This window comes from Mustelus asterias, chromosome 13 (genome assembly GCF_964213995.1).
Source record: "Mustelus asterias chromosome 13, sMusAst1.hap1.1, whole genome shotgun sequence".
NCBI lineage: Eukaryota > Metazoa > Chordata > Chondrichthyes > Carcharhiniformes > Triakidae > Mustelus > Mustelus asterias.
In genome coordinates this window covers 46,320,518-46,337,212 of record NC_135813.1, presented here as the reverse complement: position 1 = coordinate 46,337,212, position 16,695 = coordinate 46,320,518, and the positions used below count along the sequence as shown (strand labels likewise).

At 55.9% G+C, this 16,695-nt stretch overlaps 1 protein-coding gene across 1 annotated transcript in view; it reads right to left on the bottom strand.

The window, feature by feature from the left end:
• Positions 1-16,405, bottom strand: part of grin1a (glutamate receptor, ionotropic, N-methyl D-aspartate 1a) — a 284,384-nt gene extending 267,979 nt beyond the window's left edge. The window contains exon 1 of the mRNA XM_078227534.1: positions 16,151-16,405. Within this exon, the coding sequence (XP_078083660.1) occupies positions 16,151-16,405 (255 nt within the window). The remainder of the gene's footprint in view (positions 1-16,150) is intronic.
• Positions 16,406-16,695: the final 290 nt, after the last annotated feature.

The window sequence follows — 16,695 nt, the reverse complement described above, 5'->3', positions numbered from 1 at the left end:
CAGGGTCAGGCGGTTTGGGTGAGTTAGCGTTGGGGGGGTTTGGGTGAGTCAGGGTCGGGGGGTTTGGGTGAGTTAGGGTCGCGTGGTTTGGGTGAGTTAGGGTCGGTGGGTGAGTTAGAGTCGGGGGGTTTGGGTGAGTTAGGGTCGGGGTGTGAGTTATGGTCTGGGGTTTTGGGTGAGTTTGCGTCGGGGGGTTTGGGTGAGATAGGGTCGGGGGCTTTGGGTGAGTTAGGGTCAGGGGGGTTTGGGCGAGTTCGGGTCGGGGGCTTTGGGTGAGTTAGGGTCGGGGGGGTTTGGGCGAGTTCGGGTCGGGGGTTTGGGTGAGTTCGGGTCGGGGGTTTGGGTAAGTTAGGGTCGGGGGTTTGGGTGAGTTAGGGTCGGGGGGTTTGGGTGAGTTAGGGTCGGGGGGGTTTTGGTGAGTTAGGGTCGAGGGGGGTTTGGGTGAGTTAGGATCGGTTGGGTTTGGGTGAGTTAGGGTCGGGGGGTGAGTTAGGGTCGGGGGGGGTTTGTGTGAGTTAGGGTCGGGGGCTGCGTTAGGGTTGGGGGGTTTTGGGTGAGTTAGGGTCGGGGGGTTGAGTTTAGGTCGGCGGGGTTTGGTGAGTTAGGGCCGGGGGGAGTTTGGGTGAGTTAGGGTCGGGGGGGGTGAGTTAGGGCCGAGGGGGGTTTCTGTGAGTCAGGTTCGGGGGGTTTGGTTGAGTTAGAGTCGGGGGCGTTTGGGTGAGTTAGGGTCAGGGTGGTTTGGGTGAGTTATGGTCGGGGGCTGAGTTATGGTCGGGGGGGGTTGTGTGAGTTAGGGTCGTGGGGTGTGGGTGAGTTCGGGTGGGAGCGGTGAGTTAGGGTCGGCGGGGTTTTGGTGAGTTAGGGTCGGGGGGAGTTTGGGTGAGTTAGAGTCGGGGGTTTGGGTGAGTTATAGTTGGGGAGGGTTTTGGTGAGTTAGGGTCGGGGGGGTTGTGTGAGTTAGGGTCGGGGGGGGTTTTGGTGAGATAGGGTCGAGGAGGGTTTGGGTGAGTTATTGTCGGGGGGGGTTTTGGTGAGTTAGGGTCGGGGGGGGTTTTGGTGAGTTAGGGTCGGGTGTTGGTTGTGTGAGTTAGGGTCGGGCGGTTTGGGTGAGTTAGGGTCGGGGGGGGTCTGGGTGAGTTAGGGTCGGGAGGGTTTTGTGAGTTAGGGTCGGGGGGTTTGGGTGAGTTAGGGTCGGGAGGGTTGTGTGAGTTAGGGTCGGGGGGGGGGGGTGTGTGAGTTAGGGCCGGGGGGTTTGGGTGAGTTAGGGTCAGGGGGGCTTTGGTGCGTTAGGGTCAGGGGGGTTTTTGTATGAGTTAGGGTTAGGGGGTGTGTTCGGATCGGGTGGGTTTGGGTGAGTTAGGGTCGGGGGGTTTGGGTGAGTTCGGGTCGGAGCGGTGAGTTAGGGCCGGTGGGGTTTTTGTGAGTTCGGGTCGGGGGGTTTGGGTGAGTTAGGGTCAGGGGGATTTGGTGAGTTAGGGTCGGGGGGTTTTTGTATGAGTTAGGGTTAGGGGGTGAGTTCGGATCGGATGGGTTTGGGTGAGTTCGTGTCGTGTGGGTGAGTTTGGGTCGGGGGGTTTGGGTGAGTTATGGTCGGGGGGTTTGGGTGAGTTAGGGTCGGGAGGTTTGGGTGAGTTAGGGTCGGGGGGATGAGTTTAGGGTGGGTGGGGGTTTGGGGTGTTAGGGTCAGGGGGTGAGTTTGGCTCGGGGGGATTTGGGTGAGTTAGGGTCGGGTTGTGAATTAGGGTCGAGGGGTTTGGGTGAGTTAGGGTCGGTGGGTTTGGTTGAGTTGGGCCGGGGGGGGGGGGGGTTGGGTGAGTTAGGGGCGGGGGGGGGGGGTTGTGTGAGTTAATGGCAGGGGTTTTGGGTGAGTTAGGGTCGGGGGCTTTGGGTGAGTCAGGGTCAGGCGGTTTGGGTGAGTTAGCGTCGGGGGGTTTGGGTGAGTCAGGGTCGGGGGGTTTGGGTGAGTCAGGGTCGGGGGGTTTGGGTGAGTTAGGGTCGGGGGGTTTGGGTGAGTTAGGGTCGGTGGGTGAGTTAGAGTCGGGGGGTTTGGGTGAGTTAGGGTCGGGGTGTGAGTTATGGTCAGGAGGTTTGGGTGAGTTTGGGTCGGGGGGTGAGTTTGGATCGGGGGGTGAGTTAGGGTCGGGGGGTTTGGGTGAGTTTGGGTCGGGGGGTAGGTTAGGGTCAGGGGGTTTGGGTCATTTAGGGTCAGGGGGTTTGGGTCGGGGGGTGAGTTAGGGTCGGGGGGTTTTTGTGAGTTAGGGTCGTGGGGCTTTGGGTGAGTTTGGCTCGGGGGGTGAGCTTGGGTCAGGGGGTTTGGATGAGTTAGGGTCGGGGGGTTTTTGTGAGTTAGGGTCGGGGGCTTTGGGTGACTTTGGCTCGGGGGGTGAGCTTGGGTCAGGGGGTTTGGGTGAGTTAGGGTCGGGCGGTTTGGGTGAGTTAGGGTCGGGGGGTTGGGTGAGTTAGTGTCGGGGGGTTTGGGTGAGTTTGGGTCGGGGGGTGAGTTAAGGTCGGGGGGTTTTGGGTGAATCAGGGTCGGGGGATTGGGTGAGTTAGGTCGGGGGGTTTGGGAGCGTTAGGGTCGGAGGGTGAGTTAGGTTCGGGGGGTTTGGGTGAGTTAGGGTCGGAGGGTGAGTTCGGGTCGGGGGGTTTGGGTGAGATAGGGTTGGGGGTGTGAGTTAGGGCCGGGGGGGATTGGATCAGTTAGGGTCGGGGGTGTGAGTTAGGGTAGGGGGGGTGAATTAGTGTCGGGGTTGAGTTAGGGTCGTGTGGGAGTTTGGGTGAGTTAGGGTCGGGGGATGGGTTAGGGTCGGGGGATTTGAGTGAGTTAGAGCCTGGGGGGTTTGGGTGCGTCAGGGTCAGAGGGATTTGGGTGAGTTAGGGTCTGGGGGATTTGGGTGAGTTAGGGTTTGGGGGATTTGGGTGAGTTAGGCTCAGGGTGGTTTGGGTGAGTTTGGGTCGGGGGCTGAGTTAGGGTTCGGGGCTTTTGGGTGAGTTAGAGTCGGGGGGTTTGCGTGAGTTAGGGTCGCGGTGGGTTGTGTGTGTTAGGGTCGGGGGCGTTTGCGTGAGTTAGGGTCAGGGTGGTTTGGGTGAGTTAGGGTCGGGGGCTGACTTAGGGTTGGGGGGTTTTGGGTGAGTTAGGGTCGGGGGGTTGTGTGAGTTAGGGTCGGGCGTTGTGGGTGAGTTAGGGTCGGAGGGGTGAGTTAGGGTTGGGGGGCTTTGGGTGAGTTAGGGTCGGGGGGTTTGGGTGAGTTAGGGTCGGGGGGTTTGGGTGAGTTAGGGTCGGGGGGATGAATTTAGGGTGGGTGGGGGTTTGGGGTGTTAGGGTCAGGGGGGTGAGTTAGAGTCAGGGGGGTTTGGGTGAGTTAGGCTCAGGGGGTGAGTTTGGCTCGGGGGGATTTGGGTGAGTTAGGGTCGGGTGGTGAATTAGGGTCGGGGGGTTTGGGTGAGTTTGGATCGGGGGGTTTGGGTGAGTTAGGGCCGGGGGGGGCTGGGTGAGTTAGGGGCGGGGGTGGGTTGGGTGAGTTAATGGCGGGGGGTTTGGGTGAGTTAGGGTCGGGGGGTTTGGGTGAGTCAGGGTCTGGCGGTTTGGGTGAGTTAGCGTCGGGGGGTTTGGGTGAGTCAGGGTCGGGGGATTTGGGTGAGTTAGGGTCGGGGGGTTTGGGTGAGTTAGGGTCGGGGTGTGAGTTATGGTCGGGGGTTTTGGGTGAGTTTGAGTCGGGGGGTTTGGGTGAGTTAGGGCCGGGGGCTTTGGGTGAGTTAGGGTCGGGGGGGTTTGGGCGAGTTCGGGTTGGGGGTTTGGGTGAGTTCGGGTCGGGGGTTTGGGTGAGTTAGGCTCGGGGGGGTGAGTTAGGGTCGGGGGGGTTTGGGTGAGTTAGGGTCGGGGGGGTTTTGGTGAGTTAGGGTCGAGGGGGTTTTGGGTGAGTTAGGATCGGTAGGGTTTGGGTGAGTTAGGGTCGGGGAGTGAGTTAGGGTCGGGGGGTTTCGGTGAGTTTGGGTCGGGGGGTTTGGGTGAGTTAGGGCCGGGGGGTGTTGGGTGAGTTAGGGGCGGGGGGGGTTGGGTGAGTTAATGGCGGGGGGTTTGGGTGAGTTAGGCTCAGGGGGTGAATTAGGGTTGTGGGGTTTGGGTGAGTTTGGGTCGGGGTGTTTGGGTGAGTTAGGGTCGGGGGGGTTTGGGCGAGTTCGGGTCGGGGGCTTTGGGTGAGTTAGGGTCGGGGGGGTTTGGGCGAGTTCGGGTCGGGGGTTTGGGTGAGTTCGGGTCGGGGGTTTGGGTAAGTTAGGGTCGGGGGTTTGGGTGAGTTAGGGTCGGGGGGCTTGGGTGAGTTAGGGTCGGGGGGGTTTTGGTGAGTTAGGGTCGAGGGGGGTTTGGGTGAGTTAGGATCGGTAGGGTTTGGGTGAGTTAGGGTCGGGGGGTGAGTTAGGGTCGGGGGGGGTTTGTGTGAGTTAGGGTCGGGGGCTGCGTTAGGGTTGGGGGGTTTTGGGTGAGTTAGGGTCGGGGGGTTGAGTTTAGGTCGGCGGGGTTAGGTGAGTTAGGGCCGGGGGGAGTTTGGGTGAGTTAGGGTCGGGGGGGGTGAGTTAGGGCCGAGGGGGGTTTCTGTGAGTCAGGTTCGGGGGGTTTGGTTGAGTTAGAGTCGGGGGCGTTTGGGTGAGTTAGGGTCAGGGTGGTTTGGGTGAGTTATGGTCGGGGGCTGAGTTATGGTCGGGGGGGTTGTGTGAGTTAGGGTCGTGGGGTGTGGGTGAGTTAGGGTGGGAGCGGTGAGTTAGGGTCGGCGGGGTTTTGGTGAGTTAGGGTCGGGGGGAGTTTGGGTGAGTTAGAGTCGGGGGTTTGGGTGAGTTATAGTCGGGGAGGGTTTTGGTGAGTTAGGGTCGGGGGGGTTGTGTGAGTTAGGGTTGGGGTGGGTTTTGGTGAGTTAGGGTCGGGGGGGGTTTGGGTGAGTTATAGTCGGGGGGGGTTTTGGTGAGTTAGGGTCGGGGGGGGTTTTGGTGAGTTAGGGTCGGGTGTTGGTTGTGTGAGTTAGGGTCGGGCGGTTTGGGTGAGTTAGGGTCGGGGGGGGTTTGGGTGAGTTAGGGTCGGGAGGGTTTTGTGAGTTAGGGTCGGGGGGTTTGGGTGAGTTAGGGTCGGGGGGGGGGGGTGTGTGAGTTAGGGCCGGGGGGTTTGGGTGAGTTAGGGTCAGGGGGGTTTTGGTGCGTTAGGGTCAGGGGGGTTTTTGTATGAGTTAGGGTTAGGGGGTGTGTTCGGATCGGGTGGGTTTGGGTGAGTTAGGGTCGGGGGGTTTGGGTGAGTTCGGGTCGGAGTGGTGAGTTAGGGCCGGTGGGGTTTTTGTGAGTTCGGGTCGGGGGGTTTGGGTGAGTTAGGGTCAGGGGGATTTGGTGAGTTAGGGTCGGGGGGTTTTTGTATGAGTTAGGGTTAGGGGGTGAGTTCGGATCGGGTGGGTTTGGGTGAGTTCGTGTCGTGTGGGTGAGTTTGGGTCGGGGGGTTTGGGTGAGTTATGGTCGGGGGGTTTGGGTGAGTTAGGGTCGGGAGGTTTGGGTGAGTTAGGGTCGGGGGGATGAGTTTAGGGTGGGTGGGGGTTTGGGGTGTTAGGGTCAGGGGGTGAGTTTGGCTCGGGGGGATTTGGGTGAGTTAGGGTCGGGTTGTGAATTAGGGTCGAGGGGTTTGGGTGAGTTAGGGTCGGGGGGTTTGGTTGAGTTGGGCCGGGGGGGGGGGGGGGGGTTGGGTGAGTTAGGGGCGGGGGGGGGGGGTTGTGTGAGTTAATGGCGGGGGTTTTGGGTGAGTTAGGGTCGGGGGCTTTGGGTGAGTCAGGGTCAGGCGGTATGGGTGAGTTAGCGTCGTGGGGTTTGGGTGAGTCAGGGTCGGGGGGTTTGGGTGAGTCAGGGTCGGGGGGTTTGGGTGAGTTAGGGTCGGGGGATTTGGGTGAGTTAGGGTTGGTGGGTGAGTTAGAGTCGGGGGGTTTGGGTGAGTTAGGGTCGGGGTGTGAGTTATGGTCGGGAGGTTTGGGTGAGTTTGGGTCGGGGGGTGAGTTTGGATCGGGGGGTGAGTTAGGGTCGGGGGGTTTGGGTGAGTTTGGGTCGGGGGGTAGGTTAGGGTCAGGGGGTTTGGGTCATTTAGGGTCAGGGGTTTTGGGTCGGGGGGTGAGTTAGGGTCGGGGGGTTTTTGTGAGTTAGGGTCGTGGGGCTTTGGGTGAGTTTGGCTCGGGGGGTGAGCTTGGGTCAGGGGGGTTGGGTGAGTTAGGGTCGGGGGGTTTTTGTGAGTTAGGGTCGGGGGCTTTGGGTGACTTTGGCTCGGGGGGTGAGCTTGGGTCAGGGGGTTTGGGTGAGTTAGGGTCGGGGGGTTTGGGTGAGTTAGGGTCGGGGGGTTGGGTGAGTTAGTGTCGGGGGGTTTGGGTGAGTTTGGGTCGGGGGGTGAGTTAGGGTCGGGGGGTTTTGGGTGAATCAGGGTCGGGGGATTGGGTGAGTTAGGTCGGGGGGTTTGGGAGCGTTAGGGTCGGAGGGTGAGTTAGGTTCGGGGGGTTTGGGTGAGTTAGGGTCGGAGGGTGAGTTCGGGTCGGGGGGTTTGGGTGAGATAGGGTTGGGGGTGTGAGTTAGGGCCGGGGGGGATTGGATCAGTTAGGGTCGGGGGTGTGAGTTAGGGTAGGGGGGGTGAATTAGTGTCGGGGTTGAGTTAGGGTCGTGTGGGAGTTTGGGTGAGTTAGGGTCGGGGGATGGGTTAGGGTCGGGGGATTTGAGTGAGTTAGAGCCTGGGGGGTTTGGGTGCGTCAGGGTCAGAGGGATTTGGGTGAGTTAGGGTCTGGGGGATTTGGGTGAGTTAGGGTTTGGGGGATTTGGGTGAGTTAGGCTCAGGGTGGTTTGGGTGAGTTTGGGTCGGGGGCTGAGTTAGGGTTCGGGGCTTTTGGGTGAGTTAGAGTCGGGGGGTTTGCGTGAGTTCGGGTCGCGGTGGGTTGTGTGCGTTAGGGTCGGGGGCGTTTGCGTGAGTTAGGGTCAGGGTGGTTTGGGTGAGTTAGGGTCGGGGGCTGACTTAGGGTTGGGGGGTTTTGGGTGAGTTAGGGTCGGGGGGTTGTGTGAGTTAGGGTCGGGCGTTGTGGGTGAGTTAGGGTCGGAGGGGTGAGTTAGGGTTGGGGGGTTTTGGGTGAGTTAGGGTCGGGGGGTTTGGGTGAGTTAGGGTCGGGGGGTTTGGGTGAGTTAGGGCCGGGGGGGGCTGGGTGAGTTAGGGGCGGGGGTGGGTTGGGTGAGTTAATGGCGGGGGGTTTGGGTGAGTTAGGGTCGGGGGGTTTGGGTGAGTCAGGGTCTGGCGGTTTGGGTGAGTTAGCGTCGGGGGGTTTGGGTGAGTCAGGGTCGGGGGTTTTGGGTGAGTTGGGGTCGGGGGGTTTGGGTGAGTTAGGGTCGGGGTGTGAGTTATGGTCGGGGGTTTTGGGTGAGTTTGAGTCGGGGGGTTTGGGTGAGTTAGGGCCGGGGTCTTTGGGTGAGTTAGGGTCGGGGGGGTTTGGGCGAGTTCGGGTTGGGGGTTTGGGTGAGTTCGGGTCGGGGGTTTGGGTGAGTTCGGGTCGGGGGGGTGAGTTAGGGTCGGGGGGGTTTGGGTGAGTTAGGGTCGGGGGGGTTTTGGTGAGCTAGGGTCGAGGGGGTTTTGGGTGAGTTAGGATCGGTCGGGTTTGGGTGAGTTAGGGTCGGGGAGTGAGTTAGGGTCGGGGGGTTTCGGTGAGTTTGGGTCGGGGGGTTTGGGTGAGTTAGGGCCGGGGGGTGTTGGGTGAGTTAGGGGCGGAGGGGGTTGGGTGAGTTAATGGCGGGGGGGGTTGGGTGAGTTCGGCTCAGGGGGTGAATTAGGGTTGGGGGGTTTGGGTGAGTTTGGGTCGGGGGGTTTGGGTGAGTTAGGGGCGGGGGGGTTGGGTGAGTTAGGGGCGGGGGGGTTTGGGTGAGTTAATGGCGGGGGGTTTGGGTGAGTTAGGGTCGGGGGGTTTGGGTGAGTCACGGTCAGGCGGTTTGGGTGAGTTAGCGTTGGGGGCTTTGGGTGAGTCAGGTTCGGGGCGTTTGGGTGAGTTAGGGTCAGGGGGTTTGGGTGAGTTAGGGTCGGTGGGTGAGCTAGAGTCAGGGGGTTTGGGTGAGTTAGGGTCGGGGTGTGAGTTATGGTCGGGTCTTTGGGTCGTGGGGTTTGGGTGAGTTAGGGTCGGGGGCTTTGGGTGAGTTAGGGTCGGGGAGGTTTGGGCGAGTTCGGGTTGGGGGTTTGGGTGAGTTCGGGTCGGGGGTTTGGGTGAGTTAGGGTTGGGGGGGTTTGGGTGAGTTCGGGTCGGGGGTTTGGGTGAGTTAGGGTCGGGGGCGTTTGGGCGAGTTCGGGTTGGGGGTTTGGGTGAGTTCGGGTCGGGGGTTTGGGTGAGTTAGGGTCGGGGGGGTTTGGGCGAGTTCGGGTTGGGGGTTTGGGTGAGTTCGGGTCGGGGGTTTGGGTGAGTTAGGGTCGGGGGGGTTTGGGCGAGTTCGGGTTGGGGGTTTGGGTGAGTTCGGGTCGGGGGTTTGGGTGAGTTAGGGTCGGGGGGGTGAGTTAGGGTCGGGGGGTTTGGGTGAGTTAGGGTCGGGGGTTTTGGTGAGTTAGGGTCGAGGGGGGTTTGGGTGAGTTAGGATCGGTAGGGTTTGGGTGAGTTAGGGTTGGGGGGTTTGTGTGAGTTAGGGTCGGGGGCTGAGTTAGGGTTGGGGGGTTTTGGGTGAGTTCGGGTCGGGGGGTTCAGTTTGGGTCGGCGGGGTTAGGTGAGTTAGGGCCGGGGGGAGTTTGGGTGAGTTATGGTCGGGGGGTGTGAGTTAGGGTCGAGGGGGGTTTGTGTGAGTTAGGATCGGGGGTTTTGGTTGAGTTAGAGTCGGGGGCGTTTGGGTGAGTTAGGGTCAGGGTGGTTTGGGTGAGTTAGTGTCGGGGGCTGACTTAGGGTTGGGGGGTTTTGGGTGAGTTAGGGTCGGGGGGTTGTGTGAGTTAGGGTCGGGGGATGAATTAGGGTCGGGGGATTTGGGTGAGTTAGGGCCGGGGGGGGGGTTGGGTGAGTTAGGGGCGGGGTGGGGGGTTGGGTGAGTTAGGGGCGGGGGGTGAGTTAGGGTCGGGGGTTTGGGTGAGTCGGGGACGGGGGGTTTGGGTGAGTTAGGGTCGGGGGGGTTTGGGTGAGTTAGGGTCGGGGGGTTTGGGTGAGTTAGGGTCGGGGGGGTTTGGATGAGTTAGGGTCGGGGGGGTGGGTTCGGGTCGGGGATGGTTTGGGTGATTTAGGGGTGGGGGGCTTTGGGTGAGTTAGGGTCGGGGGGTTTGGGTGAGGCTGGGTTGGGGCAGTTTGGTGAGTTCGGGTCGGGGGGGGTTTGCTTGAGTTAGGGTCAGGGGGGTTTGGGTGAGTTAGTGTCGGACAGGGTTTGGGTGAGTTATGGTCGGGGGGCGGTGTGTGTGAGTTAGGGTCGGGCTGGGATTGGGTGAGTTAGGGTCGGGGGGTTTGGGTGAGTTAGGGTCGGGTGGTTTGGGTGAGTTAGGATCAGGGGGATTTGGGTGAGTTAGGGCCGGGGGAGTTTGGGTGAGTTCGGGTCGGGGGGTGAATTAGGGTTGGGGGGTTTGGGTGAGTTCGGGTCAGCGGGTTTGGGTGAGTTTGTGTCGGGGGGTGAGTTAGGGTTGGGGGGGTTTGGGTGAGTTAGAGTCAGGGGTTTGGGCGAGTTAGGGTTGGCGGGTTTGCGCGAGTTAGGGTTGGGGGTCTTTGGGTGAGTTCGGGTCGGGTGGTGAGTTAGAGTTGGGGGGGTTTGGGTGAGTTAGCGTCGGGGGGGTGAGTTCAGGTCGGGGGGGTGAGTTCAGGTCGGGGGGGTGAGTTAGGGTTGGGGGGTTTGGTTGAGGTAGGGTCGGGGGGTTGAGTTTGGGTCGGGGGGCTGAGTTCGGGTCGGGGGTTGAGTTCGGGTCGGGGTGTTGAGTTCGGGTCGGGGGGTTGAGTTAGGGTCGTGGGGTTGAGTTGGGGTCGGGGGGTTGAGTTCGGGTCGGGGGGTTGAGTTCGGGTCGGGGGGGTTGAGTTAGGGTTGGGGGGGTTGAGTTAGGGTTGGGGGGTTGAGTTAGGGTCGGGGAGGTGAGTTATGGTCGGGGATAATGCTCAATGAGTCGGAATGATCTTTTCTTGCTCTATTTGTGCACTGATATTGCTGTGTGTCAGTATGTCTGGATGCGGTGGTCTGCACTGCATCAGCAGCACTAACTCAGTTAGATCCTGACGTGGTTATGGCTCTGATTTCAGATGGTTTTTGAAGATTGCAATAAAACTGTTTGTAATATGATTTGCCTAAAGCAGCATTTAATATCGGATGGTTATTGCACTGAGTCCATTAGGTCAACAATGCAGTCAGCCGGAAGTAGCTCACAGCGAGGGATACTGAGAGTCACAGGCAAATAACCTCCCACAACAATCATTAATAGTGAGCGGTCAGCACAAATCCAAATCAAATGTTCCAGGGATCCCACTGCAGTAAATTTAAGGTCCAATTTTCAACATGCAAACCCCCGTCCCCCTCCCTCAGTCAGTGCTCCCAAGAATACACACTATCTACAAACAGCTGATCAAACTCCCATTAGAGCAAGGAGCCTTCCTATTCAGCTGCTTCCTCTGTGCCACTGTCTATCCCTGAAGAACACTTTGTCAGGACCACAGGATTGTCTCAGGGTAAAGGCAAGTTCAGGAAATGAACCAGAGAATCTCAGGTACAGGCAGAAATAGGGTCAGTCAGCATCTGACAAGAGCAGTAATGAATGAATGCTGTTACTAAAGTCGAGTTGAAACTGTATGCAGCCAATTCCGGGACAGGATTGCGCGGTGTTTCTGATATTTCAGATTTCATTGTATTTTTAACATTGCAGTGACACAGATATGACTGCAGAAAGAGAGAGAGAGAGCTGACAGTGATTGTCGGGTTTAACCCTTGCTGGTAATAAGGGTAATACCATGCATCCTACAAATGATTTTTAGTGTGCTTTAGTGGTATATGTACACACATGTTGGTACATGTTGCAGATATGTGCAGAAGGTGATTGTATTCAGTTTGTATGAGTGCACAAATCATATATAATTAGATAGGACAGATTATACAGAGCCTTACATCAGCTTCCTGAAGGAATTCACAAAGGCATTTACTCAGAATATTCCACAGAACACAAGCAGACGTGAGTGGGTGGGAGAATCCTGAAATAGCATTACACCGTGTGCAAAAACCCAACACAACTGAGCTAATCAAACCTGCTGTAAACTGTGGAACAGGAACTCCACAGATACAGGTGGAGTTGGTAGGGGCTACAGTAAACTGTGGAACAGGAACTTCACAGATACAGGCGGAGCTGATTTGATTTGACTTATTGTCATCTGTATTGGGACACAGTGAAAAGTATTGTTTCTTTCGTGCTATACAGACAAAGGATACTGTTCAGAGAGTACATGGGGAGAAGGAAAGGAGAGAGTGCAGAATGTAGTGTTAGTCATAGCTACAGTGTACAGAAAGCTCAGCTTAATATAAGGTAGGTCCATTCAAAAGTCTGATGGCAGCAGAGAAGAAGCTGTTTTTGAGTTGGTTGGTATGTGATCTCAGACTTTTGTATCTATTTCCTGATGGAAGAAGATGGAAGAGAGTATGCCCGAGGTGGGGTCCTTGATTTTCTGGCTGCTTTTCAGAGGAAGTGTAGACGGAATCAATGAATGGGAGGCTGGTTTGTGTGATAGACTGGACTTCATTCACAACTCATAGAATCATAGAATCCCTACAATGCAGAAGAAGGCCTTTTAGCCCATCGAGCTTACACCAAGATTAATTCTACCCTATCCCCGTAACCCCACATATTTACTCTGCCAATTCCCCATACCTACAAATCTTCGGACCCGAAGGGTCAATTTAGCATGGCCAATCCACCTAACCTGCACATCTTTGGACTGTGGGAGGAAACCAGAGCACCCGGAGGAAACCCACGCAGACAAGGGGAGAATGTGCAAACTCCATTCTCCAAACTCTTTGCAATTTCTTGCAGTCTTGCTCAGAGCAGGAGCCATACCAAGCTGTAATACATCCGGAAAGGATGCTTTCTGTGGTGCATCTGTAAAAGTTGGTGAGAGTCATAGCGGACATACCAAATTTCCTTCGCCTCCTGAGAAAGTAGAGGCGTTGGTGGGCTTTCTTAACTATAGCACGGTATGGGGGGGACCAGGACAGATTGTTGGTGATCTGGACACCTAGAAACTTGAAGCTCTCAACCATTTCCACTTCATCGCCATTGATGTAGACAGGGGTATGTTCTTCACTACGCTTCCTGAAGTTGACTACAGCCAGAGCTGGTAGTGGTTGCTGTAAAACTGTGGAGCACGAGGCCAAACAAGAATCACTCTACAATGTTCATCCAATACTGCAGATAATTAATGCCAGTTTGTGTTTCTGTTTCTAAGAAGTACAGTTTGGTTACATGAAAGGTGCACGTTTCCCGAGTATGTACCAATGTGGAGCAAGTGAAGTTGACCCCTGTAGTGTAAGGTTCTGGCACGGACAGGGTTAATGTGGGACTGGGTACAGTACCACCTACAACAGTGATGTGGAGTGGCACAGTGGTTAGCATCGCTGCCTCAGCACCAGGGACCCGGGTTCGATTTCCAGCTTGGGTCACTGGCTGTGTGGAGTTTGCACATTCTCCCCGTGTCTGCGTGGGTTTCCTCTGGGTGTTCTGGTTTCCTCCCACAGTGCCAAGACGTGCTGGTTAGGTGCACTGGCCATGCTAACTTCTCCCTTAGTATACCCAAACAGGCACCGGAGTGTGGCGACTGGGGTATTTTCACAGTAACTTCAAGCCTACTTGCGACACAAATAAATAAACTAAAAGAGCACATGACCCAGCCCGAGGGTCAGTGTGGGGTTCAGCCACGGCTGGTTGGAGATGTTGACATGGCGATATCTCCTTGCCGATACTCCTGACTGTATATATGTGTATAGTTACACGTAGTTAGTAAAGACTTGCTATTAACATTCAGAAGACTATGAAAATTTCTTTAACGAACACCATCCCAAGAACCTCCTTTCCTCAAACACACAGACTCAGCAACAGGGCCGCGTGACCATTATTTATAGGCCAACTGGTGAATCTCCCAGAAGGCAACAAACCTCCTTCCTTCTGTCTGCTGCTTGGGAGCCCAGTGCCACAAACACAAATTAATATCAACAAAGAGAAATAGCTGGCATTTAAACTAAACCACAGACACGTTTGTGTAGACAAACATAACACTTATTCTGCACAAAACTATCCAACAAGCAGCAGTGAGCCGGTTCAACATTATAACAAAAACTGCACCTCAAAAGGACTTCATTGGCTGTAAAGTGCTTCGGAACATCCTGAGGAACTATACAAATGCAAGGTCTCTCTCGCTTACATTCCTGTATCAGATTATTGAAGCATATAATTCAGTATTGCTCTGTGTGAGTTACTGCTTTACTGATGAAGCGTTAAAGCAACTCCCCTCTCAGCCTCAGCAAAACATTCCATGGAAGAAGAGCAGGGGAACTCTCCCTGATGTTCTGGCCAATATTTATCCCTCGCTTCCTCCTCAAGTACCATACCCTAAAGGCATGGGTGACCCTGGACTCCAACTGAATTTCTCCATGGTTATTTATGCTTGGTAAAGTACTACAGTGGTTTACCATTGCTTCCTGCAGCCGCTCAACCATCATCACTAAAATAGATTATCTGATGATTAAAATGGTGCTTTTTATGGGATCTTGCTATGCCCAGATTTAGATGCATTTCCTACATTACAGCAGGAACTATTCTTCAATCATATGACATTGGTTGTTAAATACTCTGGGGCATGCTGAAATGCTGGGAAACATTATCTGAATAGATTTTCCTCACTCTCTCCATCCTGGTTATGCTCTTTGAGGTGGGGGGGGGGGGGTGCAATGGAAAACTGGGACTGGGAGAACTCCACTACCCCCTTGGGTGCTGTAAAGTCTGGGTAATATCCAGCAATGCACAGATTTGGTGGTTAGCAAATGACTTGGCAATGAGTGTGTGATTGTATGCAACATCAGCACTCCATGGAGTGTGAATGGACTCAGAGCTTCAACAGAGTCAGAATAAGCAATGAGATACCAGGCAGCACCTGCAGAGACTTCCCCAGCATGGGAAGGGTTAATCAGAGAGGCAATTCTGTCTGACAGCTCCCCGGCACCTAGTTACAGTTGATATAATTATTTTTTTTAAAGGGTGAAACATACCTGAAATATCCAGAGAACATCCACATAAAGAAAAATGAGAGATATTATTTTAGATGTCAGCTGTTTGAGTGCTTGTTGCAGGTTTAATGTATAAACCATGAAAAGGGATCATATTTTGTGCATTAAGAGTGAGATGTGCGTCAATATTCGTGTGTTAACTGGCTGAACTGTTGTCTGATTTTACCCAAACACAGTGCCACTTCAATATGTAATTTCATTACACTCTCACCACTCAGCAGCCCTCAGCCCACATCTCATATCCAAACCTGCATGGCCATTGCCTCTGATTGCTGATCTACATTAGCAATCCCCCTGATGTTTAAATTTCATATCTGCCCCTCATTCCTGCAGCCTCCACAACCCTCTGAGGTATCTGCACGAATTCTAGTCACAGGGAGCAGAGATTCAGTCAGGGAGTGCCTGAGGTTAGGGTGGAAGTCACCAATCTAGTGTACCCTCATTCCATTCATCCATCATTGGTGGCAATGTCTTCAGCTGCCAAGATAGGAATCTTTGGAAATCCTTCCCAAAACCTCTCTGCCCCTCTCTCTCTCTCAGTTACCTGTGTGAAAGTTTTTAGTTGGCTGCCCTGATGGTTCAGCTTTAATATTTATTGATATTGCTCTGGGACCACCCAGCATTCTGAATGCCCAATATCATTGGAAATTCTCCTTGTTGCATTTCAAATTCAACTCCCCCCCCACCCCCCCACATCCTCCCCATCCCATTCATCAGCAAGATCTTCACTCCATCACCCAGCCCCTAGTACTCCATCACCCAGCCCTCAGTCACTCCATCACCCAGCCCTCAGTCACTCCATCACCCAGCCCTCAGTCACTCCATCACCCAGCCCTCAGTCACTCCATCACCCAGCCCTCAGTCACTCCATCACCCAGCCCTCAGTCACTCCATCACCCAGCCCTCAGTCACTCCATCACCCAGCCCTCAGTCACTCCATCACCCAGCCTTCAGTCACTCCATCACCCAGCCCTCAGTCACTCCATCACCCAGCCCTCAGTCACTCCATCACCCAGCCCTCAGTCACTCCATCACCCAGCCCTCAGTCACTCCATCACCCAGCCCTCAGTCACTCCATCACCCAGCCCTCAGTCACTCCATCACCCAGCCCTCAGTCACTCCATCACCCAGCCCTCAGTCACTCCATCACCCAACCCCTAGTACTGCATCACCCAGCCCTCAGTCACTCCATCACCCAGCCCTCAGTCAATCCATCACTCTTACATTTCTCCTCCAGATATTTGGGACCAGACCCCAGGTGATTTTTCCAGAATTCTCCAGAGTGGCTGCCCATTCTCAAATCTCCACCACAAAACACCCTCCCCCCACAAATTTCTCACCCCCAACACCCCCTCCCCCCAACACCCCCTTCCTCCAAAGCCCCTCCCCAACACCCCCTCCCCAAAAACACCCTCCCCCTACAAATCTCTCACCCCCAAAACTCCCTCCCACAACACCCCCTCCCCAAAACCCCCTCCCCAACACCCCCTCCCCAAAACCTCCCCTCCCCCAACAAAACCCCCTCCCCCAACAGCCCCTCCCCCCAACACCCCCACCCCCAAAACGCCCTCCCCCAAAGCCCCTTCCCAACACCCCCCAACGCCCCCTCCCCCAACACCCTCCTTGCCACTGCCGCAAATTCTGACACCCCGTCCTCGGCGATCACGTTTAGTTCTTATACCCCAAATGTTTTATATTTATATTCCCCTCCCCCATCCCCTGCCCCCCACCCCCGCCGATCCCAATGTTACTGATTAGTACTCTGTTAGTAAAAGCTGCCAGTGAGTATTCTACGTTCCTGCTGGTTAATATCTGGTATAGTAAATATTGCGGATGTTAGTCTCCATGCAGAATGCTCAGTGTGCTAGTTAGTGTGCCAGTTAGTGTGCTAGTGAGTAGTTGGCAGGTTTACCTGGCTGCTGATGAGATCCTCACACACTGCCAGAGCCATTTGGATGGCGTTGGGTTTGTGAGTGACAGCCGTGGCATTGAGTTGGATTTTGAAGGTGCCGTGTTTACGGTTCGCCTTCGCCACCGCCTCCCTGAAGATATTCTCCGTCTTCTTGGTGCTCAGGACCGCTCCGATATTCACCACTTTGGGCGCAGTCTGGGATTGCACCGGGAACAGCACCATGAAGGTGATGAGGAGCGGCATGCGATGCTGCATCTTGGTGGGGCTGCTGCCTGTAGCCCCCTGCCCGGAGCCTGCCTCCTGTCTGCAGTCCCAACTCAGGATGCCAGCCTGGGACACAGCCCTCACTGAGTGACTGCAAACACAGATTCTGCCGCTGCTCTCTGTCTCTCTGGCCTCTCACTGTCTGGAGGAGAGAAGCCCCTTTCCTCCCAGCTCCCAGTGATGCTGCAATGCTGCATCCAGCTCCCGCATCATTGGCACTGAGGTTGCAAAAGTCTCCCTTATTATTGGTCCTAAATTTGTAATTCCTGATTCAATCTCTC